Raw genomic sequence first — 22,218 nt, 5'->3', positions numbered from 1 at the left:
GATAATCAACTCCTTTTTCCTCTCACTTCCTCTTGACATCCGGGCGAAGGTGTATGACGTGCACGTATAGTCATACGTATCATGCCCATTTATAGGCAGTCACTTGAAATTAACATAGATTTCAGACTTTCCACTTCCTGGTCACAAAGTGTGCTGCCAAATGAGTTCTGTTTTACCCACAGACAAAATTCAAACGGTTTTAGAAACTAGAGAGTGTTTTCTATCCAATAGTAATAATAATATGCATATTGTACGAGCAAGAATTGAGTACGAGGCCGTTTAAATTGGGCACGTTTTTCCCAAAAAGTGAAAACAGCACCCCCTGTCCTCAACAGGTTAAACTGGTACTGGGGACCTTCAGATGAGTCTTGAGGCTTGAGGGCATCCTAGAGGAAAACAGAGAACACCATCATGTTCTCCCAGAGACTCTCATCTTTCAATAGAGTGGTCATAATAGTTTTGTAGGTCAAACCGTTCATACGCTACATAAGATTTTGCGAGAAGACCGATTTTCGGGATGTCTCATGGTCTGACCAACACCGCTCTAGCTCTGCCACCTTTCATCCCCAGATGCGGAAGGGCTATTTCGGCAGATGCAGCGGATTGAGACGCAGCCCATGCAACAACAACAAAAAAACTTTTTTTGATGGGAATTGTTTTATGTTAATTTGATTTCCGCGGGGGCGCGACCATTGTAGGGTTTTTAAATTCATAGACAGAGCTATGGATGCAAGGACTGACAATACATGATATCAACATTAAATTACAGTTTTAACCATGTTTTAAGGCTATGGTGTTTGTTTCCAAACATTGGAGTAAAACAAGCTTATATTTTGGGTTCTGATGCAGTACGACAGTTGAACTGAACTCATGAGACATTTATAAGTTATATTCTTCAAGAATGAATCAGTATACAGTATTTCATTCATTTATAAGTCCAAAAATGAATGTAGCAACTAAGGATTCTAGTTTTAAAGACCCAATGCAGGCATGTTTATATCAATATCAAATAATAAAAAATTAATGAAGTACTTTGTTGTAATAGATTTCCCCCCAAAATGGGTTGTTATGGAGTCAGGGGATCCAACAAGGTAGACTAGCTGTTGTTGTGGAGTCAGGGGATCCAACCAGGTAGACTAGCTGTTGTTATGGAGTCAGGGGATCCAACCAGGTAGACTAGCTGTTGTTATGGAGTGAGGGGATCCAACCAGGTAGACTAGCTGTTGTTATGGAGTCAGGGGATCCAACCAGGTAGACTAGCTGTTGTTATGGAGTCAGGGGATCCAACCAGGTGGACTAGCTGTTGTTATGGAGTCAGGAGATCCAACCAGGTGGACTAGCTGTTGTTATGGAGTGAGGGGATCCAACCAGGTGGACTAGCTGTTGTTATGGAGTCAGGGGATCCAACCAGGTAGACTAGCTGTTGTTATGAGGTCAGGGGATCCAACCAGGTAGACTAGCTGTTGTTATGAGGTCAGGGGATCCAACCAGGTAGACTAGCTGTTGTTATGGGGTCAGGGGATCCAACCAGGTAGACTAGCTGTTGTTATGGAGTCAGGGGATCCAACCAGGTAGACTAGCTGTTGTTATGGAGTCAGGGGATCCAACCAGGTAGACTAGATGTTGTTATGGAGTCAGGGGATCCAACCAGGTAGACTAGCTGTTGTTATGGAGTCAGGGGATCCAACCAGGTAGACTAGCTGTTGTTATTGAGTCAGGGGATCCAACCAGGTAGACTAGCTGTTGTTATGGAGTCAGGGGATCCAACCAGGTAGACTAGCTGTTGTTATGGAGTCAGGGGATCCAACCAGGTAGACTAGCTGTTGTTATGGAGTGAGGGGATCCAACCAGGTAGACTAGCTGTTGTTATGGAGTCAGGGGATCCAACCAGGTAGACTAGCTGTTGTTATGGAGTCAGGCGATCCAACCAGGTAGACTAGCTGTTGTTATGGAGTCAGGGGATCCAACCAGGTGGACTAGCTGTTGTTATGGAGTCAGGAGATCCAACCAGGTGGACTAGCTGTTGTTATGGAGTCAGGGGATCCAACCAGGTAGACTAGCTGTTGTTATGGAGTCAGGGGATCCAACCAGGTAGACTAGCTGTTGTTATGGAGTCAGGGGATCCAACCAGGTAGACTAGCTGTTGTTATGGGGTCAGGGGATCCAACCAGGTAGACTAGCTGTTGTTATGGAGTCAGGGGATCCAACCAGGTAGACTAGCTGTTGTTATGGAGTCAGGGGATCCAACCAGGTAGACTAGCTGTTGTTATGGAGTCAGGGGATCCAACCAGGTAGACTAGCTGTTGTTATGGAGTGAGGGGATCCAACCAGGTAGACTAGCTGTTGTTATGGAGTCAGGGGATCCAACCAGGTGGACTAGCTGTTGTTATGGAGTCAGGGGATCCAACCAGGTAGACTAGCTGTTGTTATGGAGTGAGGGGATCCAACCAGGTAGACTAGCTGTTGTTATGGAGTCAGGCGATCCAACCAGGTAGACTAGCTGTTGTTATGGAGTCAGGGGATCCAACCAGGTAGACTAGCTGTTGTTATGGAGTCAGGGGATCCAACCAGGTAGACTAGCTGTTGTTATGGAGTCAGGGGATCCAACCAGGTAGACTAGCTGTTGTTATGGAGTCAGGGGATCCAACCAGGTAGACTAGCTGTTGTTATGGAGTCAGCTAGTGGGGATCCAAGTCAAATCAAATGAAAAACATATTGGACTGTGTATGTTGGAATACAATATGAAGTCGCTGATTGTACTCTTTGACCACAGATAGAAAAGGTGTTGTCATTGTTAATGGTTCTTCAACAATGTTCAGAAATATTGACTGTTCTGTTTCTTCTTATTGTAGTGAGAGGAGTGAGTTGTGACTTACATCTAATATGAGTCTCTCTGGGGAGAGAGAGGAGGGGACCACTGCCTCTAAAATGAGTCTCTCTGGGGAGAGAGAGGAGGAGACCTCTGCCTCTAAAATGAGTCTCTCTGGTGAGAGAGAGGAGGAGACCACTGCCTCTAAAATGAGTCTCTCTGGGGAGAGAGAGGAGGAGACCAATGCCTCTAAAATGAGTCTCTCTGGGGAGAGAGAGGAGACCACTGCCTCTAAAATTAGTCTCTCTGGGGAGAGAGAGGAGGAGACCAATGCCTCTAAATTGAGTCTCTCTGGTGAGAGAGAGGAGGAGACCACTGCCTCTAAAATGAGTCTCTCTGGGGAGAGAGAGGAGGAGACCACTGCCTCTAAAATGAGTCTCTCTGGGGAGAGAGAGGAGGAGACCACTGCCTCTAAAATGAGTCTCTCTGGGGAGAGAGAGGAGGAGACCAATGCCTCTAAATTGAGTCTCTCTGGGGAGAGAGAGGAGGGGACCACTGCCTCTAAAATGAGTCTCTCTGGGGAGAGAGAGGAGGAGACCAATGCCTCTAAAATGAGTCTCTCTGGGGAGAGAGAGGAGACCACTGCCTCTAAAATGAGTCTCTCTGGGGAGAGAGAGGAGGAGACCAATGCCTCTAAAATGAGTCTCTCTGGGGAGAGAGAGGAGGAGACCACTGCCTCTAAAATGAGTCTCTCTGGGGAGAGAGAGGAGGGGACCACTGCCTCTAAAATGATTCTCTCTGGGGAGAGAGAGGAGGAGACCACTGCCTCTAAAATGACTCAAGACACCAGTTCTCAGAGGTAAGAGATTAAATGTAAAATATACAGTTCTCTTGAAGATATAAAATTAAAGGGAAAAGTGTTCCCAAATTACATCAAATGTAGGTCTACAGTCGTGGCGAAAAGTTTTGAGAATGACACAAATATTAATTTCAACAGAGTTTGCTGCGTCTTTAGATATTTTTGTCAGATGTTACTATGGAATACTGAAGTATAATTACAAGCATTTCATAAGTGTCAAAGGCTTTTATTGACAATTACATGAAGTTGATGCAAGGAGTCAATATTTGCAGTGTTGACCCTTCTTTTTCAAGACCTCTGCAATCCGCCCTGGCATGCTGTCAATTAACTTCTGGGCCACATCCTGACTGATGGCAGCCCATTCTTGCATAATCAATGCTTGGAGTTTGTCAGAATTTGTGGGTTTTTGTTTGTCCACCCACCTCTTGAGGATTGACCAGAAGTTCTCAATGGGATTCAGGTCTGGGGAGTTTCCTGGCCATGGACCCAAAATATCGATCTTTTTTTCTTCCCCGAGCCACTTAGTTATCACTTTTGCCTTATGGCAAGGTGCTCCATCATACTGGAAAAGGCATTGTTCGTCACCAAACTGTTCCTGGATGGTTGGGAGAAGTTGCTCTCAGAGAATGTGTTGGTACCATTCTTTATTCATGGCTGTGTTCTTAGGCAAAATTGTGAGTGAGCCCACTCCCTTGGCTGAGAAGCAACCCCACACATGAATGGTATCAGGATGCTTTACTGTTGGCATGACACAGAACTGATGGTAGCGCTCACCTTGTCTTCTCCGGAGAAGCTTTTTTCCGGGTGCCCCAAACAATCGGAAAGGGGATTCATCAGAGAAAATGACTTTACCCCAGTCCTCAGCAGTCCAATCCCTGTACCTTTTGCAGAATATCAGTCTGTCCCTGACTTTTTTCCTGGAGAGAAGTGGCTTCTTTGCTGCCCTTCTTGACACCAGGCCATCTTCCAAAAGTCTTCACCTCACTGTGCGTGCAGATGCACTCACACCTGCCTGCTGCCATTCCTGAGCAAGCTCTGTGCCCCGATCCCGCAGCTGAATCAACTTTAGGAGACAGTCCTGGCGCTTGCTGGACTTTGGGAGCCCTGAAGCCTTCATTCACACCAATTGAACCGCTCTCCTTGAAGCTCTTGATGATCCGATAAATGGTTGATTTAGGTGCGATCTTACTGGCAGCAATATCCTTGCCTGTGAATCCCTTTTTGTGCAAAGCAATGATGACGGCACGTGTTTCCTTGCAGGTAACCATGGTTGACAGAGGAAGAACAATGATTCCAAGCACCAACCTCCTTTTGAAGCTTCCAGTCTGTTATTTGAAAACAATCAGCATGACAGAGTGATCTCCAGCCTTATCCTCGTCAACACTCGCACCTCTGTTAACGAGAGAATCACTGACATGATGTCAGCTGGTCCTTTTGTGGCAGAGCTGAAATGCAGTGGAAATGTTTTTGGGGGATTCAGTTCATTTGCATGGCAAAGAGGGACTTTGCAATTCATCTGATCACTCTTCATAACATTCTGGAGTATACGCAAATTGCCAACATACAAACTGAGGCAGTAGACTTTGTGAAATTTTATATTTGTGTCATTCTCAAACCTTTTGGCCATGACTGTACATCATTCATTTAAATATCCAAAAATGGATTCACCAATTGCAGACTGTAGCTTTAAAAGAAACATCAGGACTTCTAGAAGTTCCACTATACAGTTGTTAAAAGGAAGTAGATGAGGTATTGATGTGATATTGATGAGGTGATCTGTCTCCCTGTTTTGTTCAGTGTCCAGAAGCCCAGAGCAGAGTCACCTACAACCAGCCTGCTATCAATGAAGAGTGATCAGCCACCTGCTTTCAGCCAGGAACCATTACCAGATGACAATAAGGAAGTGGAGAGTTTGGACAGTGAGGATGCATTAAAGATCACACACAACCTTCTGGACAGAATAAGTAAGACTGTGTTTCATTCAATATTACAAAGAACGGTACAAAGGCCCTTATAAAACACACACATAAACTTATGAGTCCCAACTCTCATTGTTTTCCTACAGGTCAAACTCTGCTGACACTCCAACAGGACTTTAAGGCTAAACTGAAACACAAGTATCAACACATATCTGAAGGAATTGGACACCATGGAAACCAAAGTCTGTTAAAGGACATCTACACAGAGCTCTACATCACAGAGGGTGGAAGTGGAGGGCTCAATAATGAACATGAGGTTAGACAGATAGAGATGGCATCCAAGAAACAAACCACACAAGAGACACCAATCAAATTCAACGATATCTTCAAGCCTTTACCTGGACAAGACAAACCTATCAGAACTGTGCTGACAAAAGGAATCGCTGGCATTGGAAAAACAGTCTCTGTGCAGAAGGTCATCCTTGACTGGGCAGAGGGAAAAGCAAATCAGGACGTTCATTTCATGTTTCCTCTTCCTTTCCGTGATCTGAACCTGAAAAGGGACCAATACAGTCTGATGCAACTTCTTTCCCACTACTTCCCAGAGCTGAAAGAGATTGACAGCATTGAAGTTGGTGAAATCAAAACTGTTTTCATTTTTGATGGTCTGGACGAGTGTCGACTTCCTCTAGACTTCAAAAACAATGAGAGGTGCTGTGATGTCACGAAGCCAACCTCAGTGGACGTGCTGCTGACAAACCTCATCGAGGGGAATCTGCTTCCCTCTGCTCTCCTCTGGATAACCACAAGGCCTGCAGCAGCCAATCAGATCCCTCCTGAGTGTGTTGACCAGGTGACAGAGGTACGAGGGTTCAATGATCCACAGAAGGACGAGTATTTCAGGAAGAAAATAACAGATCAGAATCTGGCCAATGATATCATCAAACACATGAAGAAATCAAGGAGCCTCCACATCATGTGCCACATGCCAGTCTTCTGTTGGATATCAGCCACTGTCCTTGAGATGATGCTGAAAGAGGCAGAGAAGGATGAAGTCCCAAAAACTCTGACCCAGATGTACTCACACTTCATTGTCATCCAAATCATTGTGAAGAACAAGAAGTACAACAAAGCCACAGAGACAAACCCAAAGGAACTGTCTCAGTCAGACAAAGAGATGATCCTGAAACTGGCAAAGCTGGCTTTCCAACAGCTGCAGAAGGGCAACCTGATCTTCTATGAGGAGGACCTGAGAGAGTGTGGCCTTGATGTCACAGAGGCATCAGAGTACTCAGCATTGTGTACAGAGATCTTTAAAGAAGAATCTGGGCTGTACCAAGAGAAGGTCTACAGCTTTGTGCATCTGAGCATTCAGGAGTTTCTAGCAGCAGTGCATGCTTTAGAATCATGTCTGGACAAGAAGGACATTTTTTTCCCTCCTAAAGCAGTCACTAGTGATGATGATGAGGAGGAGGAGGAGGATGATGATGACGACGACGAAGAGGAGTCAATCCAGTTGTCTGACTTACACAGGAGAGCAGTGGACCAGGCCTTGAAGAGTGAGAATGGACACCTGGACCTGTTCCTACGCTTCCTTCTGGGTCTCTCACTGGTGTCCAATCAGAATCTGTTACGAGGCCTTCTGACACAGACAGGAAGTACAACACAGAGCAATGAGGAAACAGTTGAGAGAACAGTCAGGTACCTTTCAGACAAGATCAAGGAGGAATCCTCACCAGAAAGGATCATCAACTTGTTCCACTGTCTGAATGAACTTGGTGCCAACTCTCTAGTTGAAGACATGCAGACCTCCCTGCGATCAGGAACTCTTTCAGAAACAGAGCTAGAACCTGACCAATGTTCAGCCCTGGCCTACCTGTTACTGATGTCAGAGGAGGTGCTGGAGGAGTTTGACCTGAAGACATACAACACATCAAAGGAAGGTTATCAGAGGTTGCTGCCGGTCGTGAAAACCTGCAAGAGAGCACTGTAAGTTCTGTTATTGAGTTGATGTTTACAGTATCATTATAATGAAGGGTTTGTATATCTAACAGATTATCTCCTCTCTCCAGACTGGATCGCTGTGAACTCACATATAAATCCTGTGAGACTCTGGCCTCAGCTCTGCAGACACCAAACTCCCCCCTGAGAGAACTGGACCTCAGCTACAATGACCTGGAAGACAGAGGAATGAAGCTCCTCTGTGTTGGACTAACCAGTCCACTCTGCAACATACAGACACTAGTGTGAGTTAAATATCTTCACTTTCCACTGTGTGTTTATATATTTTGTATATAGCTAGTATGTTTTAGGTTTTTAACATTATTTGAACATCTTGGTAAATATGTAGGAACATTCATCAAATGTGATAAATACAGTGGGGAGAACAAGTATTTGATACACTGCCGATTTTGCAGGTTTTCCTTCTTACAAAGCATGTAGAGGTCTGTAATTCTTTTCATAGGTAGTACACTTCAACCGTGAGAGACGAAATCTAAAACAAAAATCCAGAAAATAACATTGTATGATTTTTAAGTAATTAATTTGCTTTTTATTGCATGACATAAGTATTTGATCACCTACCAACCAGTAAGAATTCTGGCTCTCACAGACCTGTTAGTTTTTCTTTAAGAAGCCCTCCTCTTCTCCACTCATTACCTGTATTAACTGCACCTGTTTGAACTCGTTACCTGTATAAAAGACACCTGTCCACACACTCAATCAAAAAGACTCCAACCTCTCCACAATGGCCAAGACCAGAGAGCTGTGTAAGGACATCAGGGATAAAATTGTAGACCTGCACAAGGCTGGAATGGGCTACAGGACAATAGGCAAGCAGCTTGGTGAGAAGGCAACAACTGTTGGCGCAATTATTAGAAAATGGAAGAAGTTCAAGATGACGGTCAATCACCCTTGGTCTGGGGCTCCATGCAAGATCTCACCTCGTGGGGCATCAATGATCATGAGGAAGGTGAGGGATCAGCCCAGAACTACACGGCAGGACCTGGTCAATGACCTGAAGAGAGCTGGGACCACAGTCTCAAAGAAAACCATTAATAACACACTCTACGCCGTCATGGATTAAAATCCTGCAGCGCACAAGGTCCCCCTGCTCAAGCCAGCGCATGTCCAGGCCCGTCTGAAGTTTGCCAATGACCATCTGGATGATCCAGAGGAGGAATGGGAGAAGGTCATGTGGTCTGAAGAGACAAAAATAGAGCTTTTTGGTCTAAACTCCACTCGCCGTGTTTGGAGGAAGAAGAAGGATGAGTACAACCCCAAGAATACCATCCCAACCGTGAAGCATGGAGGTGGAAACATCATTTTTTGGTTATGCTTTTCTGCAAAGGGGACAGGACGACCGCACTGTATTGAGGGGAGGATGGATGGGGCCATGTATAGCGAGATCTTGGCCAACAACCTCCTTCCCTCAGTAAGAGCATTGAAGATGGGTCGTGGCTGGGTCTTCCAGCATGACAACGACCCGAAACACACAGCCAGGGCAACTAAGGAGTGGCTCCATAAGAAGCATCTCAAGGTCCCTGAGTGGCCTAGCCAGTCTCCAGACCTGAACCCAATAGAAAATCTTTGGAGGGAGCTGAAAGTCCCTATTACCCAGCGACAGCCCCGAAACCTGAAGGATCTGGAGAAGGTCTGTATGGAGGAGTGGAACAAAATCCCTGCTGCAGTGTGTGCAAACCTGGTCAAGAACTACAGGAAACGTATGATCTCTGTAATTGCAAACAAAGGTTTCTGTACCAAATATTAAGTTCTGCTTTTCTGATGTATCAAAGACTTATGTCATGTAATAAAATGCAAATTAATTTCTTAAAAATCATACAATGTGATTTTCTGGATTTTTGTTTTAGATTCCGTCTCTCACAGTTGAAGTGTACCTATGATAAAAATGACATACCTCTACATGCTTTGTAAGTAGGAAAACTTGCAAAATCGGCAGTGTATCAAATACTTGTTCTCCACACTGTATATCAAACTAAGGTTAAATATCTTGAGTGAGTTAGTATGTGTTTTTAGAAAAAAATATGAACTATTGGGACCAAGACTTAAAAATAACTGGCAAAAGATGGAGAGAATGTTGGAACATAACTAATGAAATTAAAGTTAGCAAAAATGTATGGTTAATCCAGTATAAACTAATGTATAGAATTTATTACAGACAAGACAAAATGAACAAATTCTACAGCACAACGACAGTGTAAAACTAACAATGAGTCAATAATTCATGCTTTGTGGGAATGCTATAATTTCTAAAGTTATGGGCGGAGTTAAAAGGTGTCTGTCAGAAGTATTACAATGTAAACATACTTTTAATCCGTCTGTCTGCATATTTCATGACATGGCATATGGGGGGTTTAGAGAGAGACCCAATGAGCTGGACAATTCTCTTCTCATCACTCATCTTGTTAAAACGTATACTAAAAATATCTGAATAAATATATATAAAACAATTAAAAGGGTCGTAAAAAGTTTTTTTTAACATTGGTAAAATCATGTCCTTCTGTTATTGTCTTAATGCATCTCATTATTCTTAAAGCTTTGCATATTTAACAGTGTATCAACATATCTCCTCTCTCCAGACTAGCTGACTGTAAAATCACATATGAATCCTGTGAGACTCTGGCCTCAGCTCTGCAGACACCAAACTCCCCCCTGAGAGAACTGGACCTCAGCATCAATGACCTGGGAGACAGAGGAGTGGAGCTGCTCTGTGTTGGACTAACCAGTCCACTCTGCAACATACAGACACTAGTGTGAGTTAAATATCTTCAGTATGAGTTATTATGTGGATGTTTTAAACATGTGTTAATCATGTGCTCTTCTGCCCTCTAGTCTTGGTCAGTGTGGTCTGACAGAGGGTTGCTGTTCAGATCTGGCCTCAGTCCTGAGTTCACCCAACTCACAACTGAAACAACTGGAGCTGAGAGACAATGACCTGCAGGACTCAGGCGTTACACTGCTGTCTGCTGGATTGGAGGATCCAGACTGTAAACTACACACACTGGGGTAAGTACAGCTGTTTCAGTCAGGTCAGTACTGAGCTGAGTTACACTGCTGTCTGATGGACTGGAGGATCCCGACTGTAAACTACACTCACTGGGGTAAGTACAGCTGTTTCAGTCAGGTCAGTACTGAGCTGAGTTACACTGCTGTCTGATGGACTCGAGGATCCAGACTGTAAACTACACACACTGGGGTAAGTACAGCTGTTTCAGTCAGGTCAGTACTGAGCTGAGTTACACTGCTGTCTGCTGGACTGGAGGATCCAGACTGTAAACTACACACACTGGGGTAAGTACAGCTGTTTCAGTCAGGTCAGTACTGAGCTTAGTAAAACAAATACTCTGATGTTTCATGACAATGTTTGTGTCATGGACAAATGTATGGGTGTCCTACAAGATGATTGACACCAGTACACCAACCTAGACAGCTGCTGTGTGTCTCTCTGTAGGCTGTCTGGCTGTCTGGTCACAGAGGAGGGCTGTGCTGCTCTTTCTTCAGCTCTGAGGTCAAACCCCTCCCAAATGAAAGAGCTGGACCTGAGCTACAATCACCCAGGAGACTCTGCAGGGGGACTGCTTTCAGCTGCTCTGCTGGATCCCACATATAAACTGATGAAGCTGAAGTAAGTCAGAATAGATGTCCTAATAGTGTGAGCAGCGGTTGTGTCATATGTAGTGTAGTAGGGTCAGTAACATGAGGACATGATGGTAGAATTAAGGGGAAGTTTACTCAGCAGGCTGCGCACTCCAGCACAGCATACATCATCACCACATGAATACTCTTCTTCTGCATCTCTGATATCCTGTTGGAATTGTACTCCGTTCTGTATGCAGTAGGTAGGATAGAATACCTGTATGTCTCTAGTAATTAATTGTACTCCATTCTGTATGCAGTAGGTAGGATAGAATACCTGTATGTCTCTAGTAATGAATTGTACTCTGTTCTGTATGCAGTAGGTAGGATAGAATACCTGTATGTCTATAGTAATGAATTGTACTCTGTTCTGTATGCAGTAGGTAGGATAGAATACCTGTATGTCTCTAGTAATGAATTGTACTCCGTTCTGTATGCAGTAGGTAGGATAGAATACCTGTATGTCTCTAGTAATGAATTGTACTCTGTTCTGTATGCAGTAGGTAGTATAGAATACCTGTATGTCTCTAGTAATGAATTGTACTCCGTTCTGTATGCAGTAGGTAGGATAGAATACATGTAGGTCTCTAGTAATGAATTGTACTCTGTTCTGTATGCAGTAGGTAGGATAGAATACCTGTATGTCTATAGTAATGAATTGTACTCCGTTCTGTATGCAGTAGGTAGGATAGAATACCTGTATGTTTCTAATGAATTGTACTCCGTTCTGTATGCAGTAGGTAGGATAGAATGCCTGTATGTCTCTAGTAATGAATTGTACTCCGTTCTGTATGCAGTAGGTAGGATAGAATACCTGTATGTTTCTAATGAATTGTACTCCGTTCTGTATGCAGTAGGTAGGATAGAATGCCTGTATGTCTCTAGTAATGAATTGTACTCCGTTCTGTATGCAGTAGGTAGGATAGAATACCTGTATGTCTCTAGTAATGAATTGTACTCCGTTCTGTATGCAGTAGGTAGGATAGAATACCTGTATGTCTCTAGTAATGAATTGTACTCCGTTCTGTATGCAGTAGGTAGGATAGAATGCCTGTATGTCTCTAGTAATGAATTGTACTCCGTTCTGTATGCAGTAGGTAGGATAGAATACCTGTATGTCTCTAGTAATGAATTGTACTCCGTTCTGTATGCAGTAGGTAGGATAGAATACCTGTATGTCTCTAGTAATGAATTGTACTCCGTTCTGTATGCAGTAGGTAGGATAGAATGCCTGTATGTCTCTAGTAATGAATTGTACTCTGTTCTGTATGCAGTAGGTAGGATAGAATACCTGTATGTCTCTAGTAATGAATTGTACTCCGTTCTGTATGCAGTAGGTAGGATAGAATACCTGTATGTCTCTAGTAATGAATTGTACTCCGTTCTGTATGCAGTTGGTAGGATAGAATACCTGTATGTCTCTAGTAATGAATTGTACTCCGTTCTGTATGCAGTAGGTAGGATAGAATACCTGTATGTCTCTAGTAATGAATTGTACTCTGTTCTGTATGCAGTAGGTAGGATATAATACATGTAGGTCTCTAGTAATGAATTGTACTCTGTTCTGTATGCAGTAGGTAGGATAGAATACCTGTATGTCTATAGTAATGAATTGTACCCTGTTCTGTATGCAGTAGGTAGGATAGAATACCTGTATGTCTCTAGTAATGAATTGTACTCCGTTCTGTATGCAGTAGGTAGGATAGAATACCTGTATGTCTCTAGTAATGAATTGTACTCCGTTCTGTATGCAGTAGGTAGGATAGAATACCTGTATGTCTCTAGTAATGAATTGTACTCCGTTCTGTATGCAGTAGGTAGGATAGAATACCTGTATGTTTCTAATGAATTGTACTCCGTTCTGTATGCAGTAGGTAGGATAGAATGCCTGTATGTCTCTAGTAATGAATTGTACTCCGTTCTGTATGCAGTAGGTAGGATAGAATACCTGTATGTCTCTAGTAATGAATTGTACTCCGTTCTGTATGCAGTAGGTAGGATAGAATACCTGTATGTCTCTAGTAATGAATTGTACTCCGTTCTGTATGCAGTAGGTAGGATAGAATACCTGTATGTTTCTAATGAATTGTACTCCGTTCTGTATGCAGTAGGTAGGATATAATACCTGTATGTCTCTAGTAATGAATTGTACTCCGTTCTGTATGCAGTAGGTAGGATAGAATACCTGTATGTCACTAGTAATGAATTGTACTCCGTTCTGTATGCAGTAGGTAGGATAGAATACCTGTATTCTCTAATGAATTGTACTCCGTTCTGTATGCAGTATGTAGGATAGAATACCTGTATGTGTCTAGTAATGAATTGTACTCCGTTCTGTATGCAGTAGGTAGGCTAGAATACCTGTATGTCTCTAGTAATGAATTGTACTCTGTTCTGTATGCAGTAGGTAGGATAGAATACCTGTATGTCTCTAGTAATGAATGTACTCTGTTCTGTATGCAGTAGGTAGGATAGAATACCTGTATGTCTCTAGTAATGAACTTGGATAGTGCCCCAGAACACAACAATATGGTTTAAATGTTTACTGCTTTATTAGGTCTTTGTCAGTCAATAACCTGTTTCTCCTACAGTGTGGATCATGGTGGAGAGTGCAGGCTGAAATCAGGGCTGAGGAAATGTAAGTCTCTTTAATACAAATTAACTGCATATTCAGAACTATAGTAACATAGTAACTAAGCAATACTTGTTCTGTACCTACAAAACAACATTTTATATGAAGGTGTGGTTTGATTAAACTCTCCTTTTGTCTACAGATGCCTGTCATCTCACCCTGGACCCCAATACAGCAAACCCATTCCTGATACTGTCTGATGGGAACAGGAAGGTGACATGTGAGAGAGAGGAGCAGCATTATGAAGACCATCCAGACAGATTTGACTATCTTTACCAAGTTCTCTGCAGAGAAGGCTTATCTGGAGGTCGTTATTACTGGGAGGTGGAGAGGGATGGTCGCGTGGCTTTCATTGGTGTGGTGTACGAAGGAATGAGGAGGAAGGGAGGGGAGGATGACACTTGGATTGGAGCCAATTGGAAGTCCTGGAGTTTATACTGCTCTGATAGTGGTTATGAATTTAACCATCCTGGAGTCTGGAGGAGATCCTTCTCTGGTCCTGTTTCTAATAGAGTTGGAGTGCATCTGGACTGTTCAGCTGGTACTTTGTCCTTCTATAGTGTGTCCTCCTCTGGTACACTGACACACCTTTACACAGAAAACACCACATTCACTGAACCCCTCTATCCTGGATTTGGGTTTGAGGTTTTCTCCTCCTCTGTGACCCTGTGTCAGAAAGATGATCAACACATTCAGAGGTGAGTCATATAGCTATTGTTTATATTATTATTTATTTTTGTTTATATATTTGTTTATATTGTTTTCCTCTGGAATCATTCCTACAATTTCATTAGTAGTAGTGGTGTTTTTTTAGGACCAACAGACAGACTGCATGTATGCTAAATAAAACCTTTATAAGTTGTATTTAGTTTAATCACAGTCTATCCTTCTGCTTTACCAACACCAGAGACCATGGTGGAGAGAGTTGGATCAAGCCTGGACCTGAGGACACCAGAGACCATGGTGGAGAGAGTTGGATCAGGCCTGGACCTGAGGATACCAGAGACCATGGTGGAGAGAGTTGGATCAGGCCTGGACCTGAGGATACCAGAGACCATGGTGGAGAGAGTTGGATCAGGCCTGGACCTGAGGATACCAGAGTCCATGGTGGAGAGTGTTGGATCAAGCCTGGACCTGAGAAATGTGAGTTAACTAATTTAATTGTTTTAAAATCTATATACGATGAAAATGTTCATTACACTTGAGTCCCAGTCAAGGAACAGAATCATGATCTATTTGGTCAAAACAAACCTTAGGGTAGAGTCAGCGATATGACGTATGTGCACAAAGTAAACGGCATTGTGGGCCAATTTCTGCAACAACTAAGAGCGTTTTAACACGATGCTAAACTTCTCTGTTTTGGTCCCATGGCTGACACTCTGTTAGAGAGTGAAGAGAACATCCTAGGATCTAGCAGAATGTGTGTGACTGTGAGAGAGAGAAGTCAGGCATCTTGCTCATCACAATATCTGTGGTGCTGCTCGTACAAAATAATTTAGTTGACTCTACCTTTAAGCTCTCATCCTAGGATCTACCAGAAATCAGACCCCCAACATCTACAAAACATGGACCAGAACGATGTTGTTTCCTGCTTCCACAAACATTCATTAATATAACACTAATGTCAGATTATGGTATGCTAATGAGTGTACATTCTGAGACTGTTGCTCACTTATATTCATTTATATTACAAGTCTGTTGAATAATTATTAATTAATTATTACATTGTCAATTTTAACCAACTACTTTTGACTTTAGGGATTCCTCAGAGCTGTAAGACTTGTGACCATGTTGAGGTAAGTCATAATGTCAATTCTTACTTTTACATACCTGCAGGAGTCAGGCACAGTCTCAAAGCCAGGTGTGTACTGACCAACCATTCATACTGGGATATAGACAGTCCTGTGTTCTGCTTGTAGACATGCAAGATTTGAGCTGTTGTCATATTTTGTCATTCAACAGTTTAATTGATAATTCACCAGCATTCCATGTAACATTGAATAAATACATTAGATTAGTTACTTTGGTTAATGGGCCAGTTTCCCAGACACAGATTAAGTCTAGTCCTGGACCTTAAAGAACTTTCTATTGAAACTTCCATTGAGCATGCTTTTTAGTCCAGCACTAGACTCAATCTGTGTCCAGGAAACAGGCCCCATATGTATTACTGACATGCTTGTCCTTGTTCAGGACTCCACACACTGGCTTCAGATTGAACCCTTGACTTCCACTGTCCAGGGAGTGACAATGTTCAGGTAAAATAACTACTTTTAACATTTCATTCCACCTGCTAGTGTTTTTCCCCATTACCTTTGGGAATAGTCTTCTAATCCAACCTCTCCATTTGACCATTGACCTTCTCTACCATATCTTGTTGTTGCCCTCAGGCACAGGACACCCAAAGGGAGTTATGAGTGCACAGTGTCTGGCCTCCGCTGGCTGTGTGAGAGAGATGTCATTCTGAAGTATCACTTCAGGAACTGGGAACCCTACAGTCAACTTCTGAATGACATGCAGTACACACAAGGTGGTCCATTGCTGGACATCACTATGGAGTTAGGTGAACTGGAGGAAGTTCATCTGCCACACTTTGTCTGTTTAGGTAAAACCACATAGAAATATTATTTCATGTAACTGAGTTTCACTTCCTGAATGAATTAACTATTCTGGGAGTTTGAGTTTACTGTGATCTGGTACTGCATATTCTTTGCCTTTAAGTTGGATGAATAGTACAATATTTGTCTTTCTGTCTCCTTTTTATTGTGTTGTTCAGGGACCAACCCTTCCCTGAGGAATGAGATGAAGGTTCTTCATGTAGAGGAACATGGAGTGTCTTTAGAGGAAGTGCATGAGGTCACCAGATTCCATGCTAAGATTCTCCATCCCAAATTCTCAGCTATCTCTCTGATACTGAGATTACTGTCTTGGAACGTAGAGGTCCACTGTGACGTGGTCCTCTATTTGGCAGTAAAAAGGTCAACAGTAATTTCACGGCTGTACCTGCTCCTCAGAAACTCCAGTCAGAAAGAGGTGAGGCACTATCATTGAAGTGACAACAGTATGTTGAAACTTACTAAAGGAAAGCTGATAGTTTGTTGAAAATCTCTAGATTACAAAGACAACATGCAGCTCTGTGAGAAATCAATTTCTGTTGTAACATTCATTAATACAATAGAAACTATGAACAACATTGGTTTCTCAGTGAGCTGCAAGTTGTCTCTTATGAGACTACATTGTTCTGACTGACTACTACATTGCTCATTTTGTAGGCTGTTCAGGAACGGGAGAAAAATCAGCTGTCCCAAGGATATTCAGAATTGGTCCTGTCAAGTCCAAACGGGTCCTTAAAGCTGAACAGTTGGTTTGCACTCAAGAATCCCCTCTCCACTTCCATCAATCCAGAGGTGCAGTTTTATCAGACTGAGGACATGAATCTGTCATATTGTATATGAATAACTGTAATATCATTCTATTTCACTATTTCTCTCTCTGTCTGTTGTCTCAATCGTTGCACCATGTGGCCTCCTACAGAAGATTCAGCTGTTACCTGCAGACACCACACCAAGCTGTTGTAAGATGATTATGAGAAACACAGGGGTTGACATTGAGATGGAGTTAATCGGGGATGATGAGAGGACAGTATGGAGAGAGATGGTACCAATAGGTAGGAGCAGATGTCCATCATAACTGTGTTTTTTTCAGACAGATGCTATTTAGAGTGATAAAACCTATTTTTGTTTCTTTCAGATGAATACATCACTGAAACCCATTCAACTAGTAAGTAAACATGAGAGATACAAACCAATGACTTGAGGGCCAGTCAATATGGTTTACTGTCGGACCTGGACTAGGACAGTCAACATGGTTTACTGTCGGATCTGGACTAGGACAGTCAACATGGTTTACTGTAGGACCTGGACTAGGACAGTCAACATGGTTTACTGTAGGACCTGGACTAGGACAGTCAACATGGTTTACTGTAGGACCTGGACTAGGACAGTCAACATGGTTTACTGTAGGACCTGGACTAGGACAGTCAACATGGTTTACTGTAGGACCTGGACTAGGACAGTCAACATGGTTTACCAGTCAACATGGTTTACTGTAGGACCTGGACTAGGACAGTCAACATGGTTTACTGTAGGACCCGGACTAGGACAGTCAACATGGTTTACTGTAGGACCTGGACTAGGACAGTCAACATGGTTTACTGTAGGACCCGGACTAGGACAGTCAACATGGTTTACTGTAGGACCTGGACTAGGACAGTCAACATGGTTTACTGTAGGACCTGGACTAGGACAGTCAACATGGTTTACTGTAGGACCCGGACTAGGACAGTCAACATGGTTTACTGTAGGACCTGGACTAGGACAGTCAACATGGTTTACTGTAGGACCCGGACTAGGACAGTCAACATGGTTTACTGTAGGACCTGGACTAGGACAGTCAACATGGTTTACTGTAGGACCCGGACTAGGACAGTCAACATGGTTTACTGTAGGACCTGGACTAGGACAGTCAACATGATTTACTGTAGGACCTGGACTAGGACAGTCAACATGGTTTACTGTAGGACCTGGACTAGGACAGTCAACATGGTTTACTGTAGGACCTGGACTAGGACAGTCAACATGGTTTACTGTAGGACCTGGACTAGGACAGTCAACATGGTTTACTGTAGGACCTGGACTAGGACAGTCAGAATGGTTTACTGTAGGAACTGGACTAGGACAGTCAACATGGTTTACTGTAGGACCTGGACTAGGACAGTCAACATGGTTTACTGTAGGACCTGGACTAGGACAGTCAACATGGTTTACTGTAGGACCTGGACTAGGACAGTCCACATGGTTTACTGTAAGACCTGGACTAGGACAGTCAACATGGTTTACTGTAGGACCTGGACTAGGACAGTCAACATGGTTTACTGTAGGACCCGGACTAGGACAGTCAACATGGTTTACTGTAGGACCTGGACTAGGACAGTCAACATGGTTTACTGTAGGACCCGGACTAGGACAGTCAACATGGTTTACTGTAGGACCTGGCCTAGGACAGTCAACATGGTTTACTGTAGGACCTGGACTAGGACAGTCAACATGGTTTACTGTAGGACCTGGACTAGGACAGTCAACATGGTTTACTGTAGGACCTGGACTAGGACAGTCAACATGGTTTACTGTAGGACCTGGACTAGGACAGTCAACATGGTTTACTGTAGGACCTGGACTAGGACAGTCAACATGGTTTACTGTAGGACCTGGACTAGGACAGTCAACATGGTTTACTGTAGGACCTGGACTAGGACAGTCAACGTGGTTTACTGTAGGACCTGGACTAGGACAGTCAACGTGGTTTACTGTAGGACCTGGACTAGGACAGTCAACATGGTTTACTGTAGGACCTGGACTAGGACAGTCAACATGGTTTACTGTAGGACCTGGACTAGGACAGTCAACATGGTTTACTGTAGGACCTGGACTAGGACAGTCAACATGGTTTACTGTAGGACCCGGGCTAGGACAGTCAACATGGTTTACTGTTGGACCTGGACTAGGACAGTCAACATGGTTTACTGTAGGACCTGGACTAGGACAGTCAACATGGTTTACTGTAGGACCTGGACTAGGACAGTCAACATGGTTTACTGTAGGACCCGGACTAGGACAGTCAACATGGTTTACTGTAGGACCTGGACTAGTCCTGATTATAAAAGACTGTCTCAAAAACAATGACATCTCCTCCAGGACTTGATGTAGATTAGCCTGGTTCTGAATGACCCAGACTGTTTTTCTATGTCTGTGAAACCGTCCCTAAATGTGAATATGTGATATGTTCAGGTCGTTATTGTAAAATAGAATGTTTTCTCAATACTTTTATTTTAGGATTCTGCTTCTAAATGTCTGAAATGTAAATGTACAAATGTAGTTATTTTGTAACCTGACTCTCTCAGGTGCTGTGTTGGGGGCAGGAGGTCCGGCTGAAAGCAGTCTGACTGGTTCTGCAGAGCACCAGCTGCGTTCTGTGCGGACAGAGTTTGTGAAACGAGTATCAGGACCTGTCCTGGATGGTCTGCTGGACAGACTCCTGCAACACACAGTCATCAACCAGGAGGAAATGGAGTCAGTGAAGGTGATAGCTAAGAGGGCAGAGAAGGCAGGTGTCATCATCGACATGGTGACAGGAAAAGGAAATGAGTCAAGTTCCAGGATGGTCATCCTTCTAGTGGAGCTGGACCCCTGTCTTTGCACAGAGCTTCAGATCAACAGTGTTGGGGTACCAACCTAATGGTAGAATGGATAGTAACAGTGTTGGGGTACTAACCTAATGGTAAAATCGATAGTAACAGTGTTGGGGTACCAACCTAATGGTAGAATGGATAGTAGCAGTGTTGGGGTACCAACCTAATGGTAGAATGGCTAGGAACAGTGTTGGGGTACTAACCTAATGGTAAAATCGATAGTAACAGTGTTGGGGTACCAACCTAATGGTAGAATGGATAGTAGCAGTGTTGGGGTACCAACCTAATGGTAGAATGGCTAGGAACAGTGTTGGGGTACCAACCTAATGGTATAATGGATAGTAACAGTGTTGGGGTACCAACCTAATGGTATAATGGATAGTAACAGTGTTGGGGTACCAACCTAATGGTATAATGGATAGTAACAGTGTTGGGGTACCAACCTAATGGTATAATGGATAGTAACAGTGTTGGGGTACCAACCTAATGGTAGAATGGATAGTAACAGTGTTGGGGTACTGATGGGGTCAAATTGGGGTCATGATAGGGGCTGCACCAGATGTTTGATGTATTATAATAATTGTTGTATTAATAGAAGGGGAGGGGTTATAAGACCCCTCCCCCACTACATGTATAGGGTCCTGGACTACAGATGAACAATACATATGCATTACAAGGTTTAAAATTGTTTCACAGTTCTTTTCTAGTCTCTGCCTCTTATAAAGAAAAGGTATCTGAGATGTGTGAGTTGTTGCAGTCAGAACAGGGTGTCAGTGAACAAAGGCCTTCAAAGATAAACACAGAACCGGGACTCCAGCAGGGGAGTAGAAGAGATTAGAGACTCGTCAGACATTCCACTATTAATCAACTTGGGGACATTTACTGCTGAGCCCTTAGAAAACCCTGGAACTGTTGTATCTCTCTTGCAGGTTTGTATAGCTGTGTATGCATGGGCTTGGTCTGATGAGTAGAAGGTAATGATGTATGTAGTGACATCACTCGGGCTGGACTTCGGGCTTCATAAAATAACTTAGGACTTTTCCTATGGGGCAGAACTCAGGAGAGACATGTCATGACGTTGCCCTGTTGGTGAGGTTTATGAACCCTGTAAATACTTTCCCCCATTTCCTCTCTCTACTCTACAGATGTGACTCTTGGAAAGCCCTTTGTTAACATAGAGAGAGTCTGTTAACATCAAAAGGGTCGGGAACGGAACCATATTTTGGTAATCCAACCAGTTGAAAATATCCATTGGTACTTAAAGAATATGATGTCAGATCAGTTGTTGTCTGAGACATTATTACTAATGATAGGATGACATAAACTGTAACTTGGAAAGTCTACACATTCTAGTTATCAGATTCATATGGAATTGTTGTGCAATTTAAATGTTTAAATATAAAATTGTTTGTGAGAAGATAAAATTTGATTTTAGCTTCTAAATGAGAGAATTGTTTTCATAAAGTAAAACTCCGCTCACTCAGTGGCCCCGCCCAAGTAAACAGACATTGGTTGTGAACTATGAAACACGCCCTTCTCTCCCACCACTATAAAAGCCCGTTGATGTAAAATTCAACTTGTGTTCCCGAGGACGTGAGGACGGCTGTCCAGACGTTAAAAGGGGTAATATCAACTATAGAACTAAGCCAACCTTAGCGTGAGCTCAAATTATGGCAACTTGGTATGAACTTTGAACTCTTATTCACTTAAGAAGTGATACCTCCTAGCCGTTGAGTTAGCAGCAGCAGCAGCTGTAAACGTGGGCTAGGAAAGGACGGACAAAGTATTTGTTCTACCACACCACGACGGTACTACAACGTATTCATTTTACCACCAGACATTCTTCAGAGGACAAGAGATCCCTGCTGGGCAACCTGGCCTCCCATCTACGACCAACCTATCGAAGCGCAGCTCAGAGTAAATATTTCTTGCATTTTCCTTTTCCAAATGGGCGGTTATATAGAATGCATAAGATCTGTATTTACGATAGCATAACTGCATTGAGATCCAAACCTTTTGTCCTTTGGTCTTCCCGCGCCTTCATTTCACCCAACCCCCTTTCTTTGTGTAACCAGCCGTCAGATCTGTTCCGTCCGCTAG

The 22,218-nt window shown here is 43.2% G+C and overlaps 1 protein-coding gene and 1 long non-coding RNA gene across 3 annotated transcripts in view; one reads left to right on the top strand and one right to left on the bottom strand.

The window, feature by feature from the left end:
- Positions 1–1,759: 1,759 nt before the first annotated feature.
- LOC139577798 (NACHT, LRR and PYD domains-containing protein 5-like) lies at positions 1,760–21,394 on the top strand. The gene is made up of 18 exons (XM_071404972.1): positions 1,760–3,668; positions 5,466–5,632; positions 5,734–7,576; positions 7,660–7,833; positions 10,186–10,359; positions 10,439–10,612; positions 11,058–11,231; positions 13,834–13,880; positions 14,017–14,572; positions 14,782–15,017; positions 15,633–15,670; positions 16,065–16,129; positions 16,262–16,476; positions 16,648–16,904; positions 17,144–17,278; positions 17,406–17,538; positions 17,622–17,651; positions 19,831–21,394. The coding sequence occupies exons 1-18, from the start codon at positions 2,884–2,886 to the stop codon at positions 20,163–20,165; spliced, it is 5,538 nt and encodes a 1,845-aa protein (XP_071261073.1). The 5' UTR covers positions 1,760–2,883; the 3' UTR covers positions 20,166–21,394.
- The window catches only part of LOC139577800 (uncharacterized), a 30,264-nt gene continuing 22,447 nt past the window's right edge, over positions 14,402–22,218 (bottom strand). Inside the window, exons 4-5 of one of the 2 annotated variants that reach the window (XR_011675408.1) lie at positions 14,773–15,008; positions 14,402–14,540 (exon numbers count right to left, since the gene is read on the bottom strand). This is a non-coding gene — a long non-coding RNA (uncharacterized lncRNA). The remainder of the gene's footprint in view (positions 14,541–14,772; positions 15,009–22,218) is intronic. The other variant, XR_011675409.1, reaches the window with a different exon arrangement.

This window comes from Salvelinus alpinus, chromosome 6, assembly GCF_045679555.1.
Source record: "Salvelinus alpinus chromosome 6, SLU_Salpinus.1, whole genome shotgun sequence".
Taxonomy (NCBI): domain Eukaryota; kingdom Metazoa; phylum Chordata; class Actinopteri; order Salmoniformes; family Salmonidae; genus Salvelinus; species Salvelinus alpinus.
The sequence above is the reverse complement of the archived record's forward strand: the minus strand, read 5'-3'. Positions and strand labels throughout refer to the sequence as shown.

What these genes read in the sequence shown, in the direction of transcription:
- LOC139577798 (XM_071404972.1), top strand. Translation starts at nt 2,884, where the DNA reads ATGAGTCTCTCTGGGGAGAGAGAGGAGGGGACCACTGCCTCTAAAATG. An exon ending in TATAAACTGATGAAGCTGAA is followed by an intron (nt 11,232 to 13,833) that starts GTAAGTCAGAAT and finishes TTTCTCCTACAG; the next exon opens with TGTGGATCATGGTGGAGAGT. An exon ending in GCCACACTTTGTCTGTTTAG is followed by an intron (nt 16,477 to 16,647) that starts GTAAAACCACAT and finishes TGTGTTGTTCAG; the next exon opens with GGACCAACCCTTCCCTGAGG.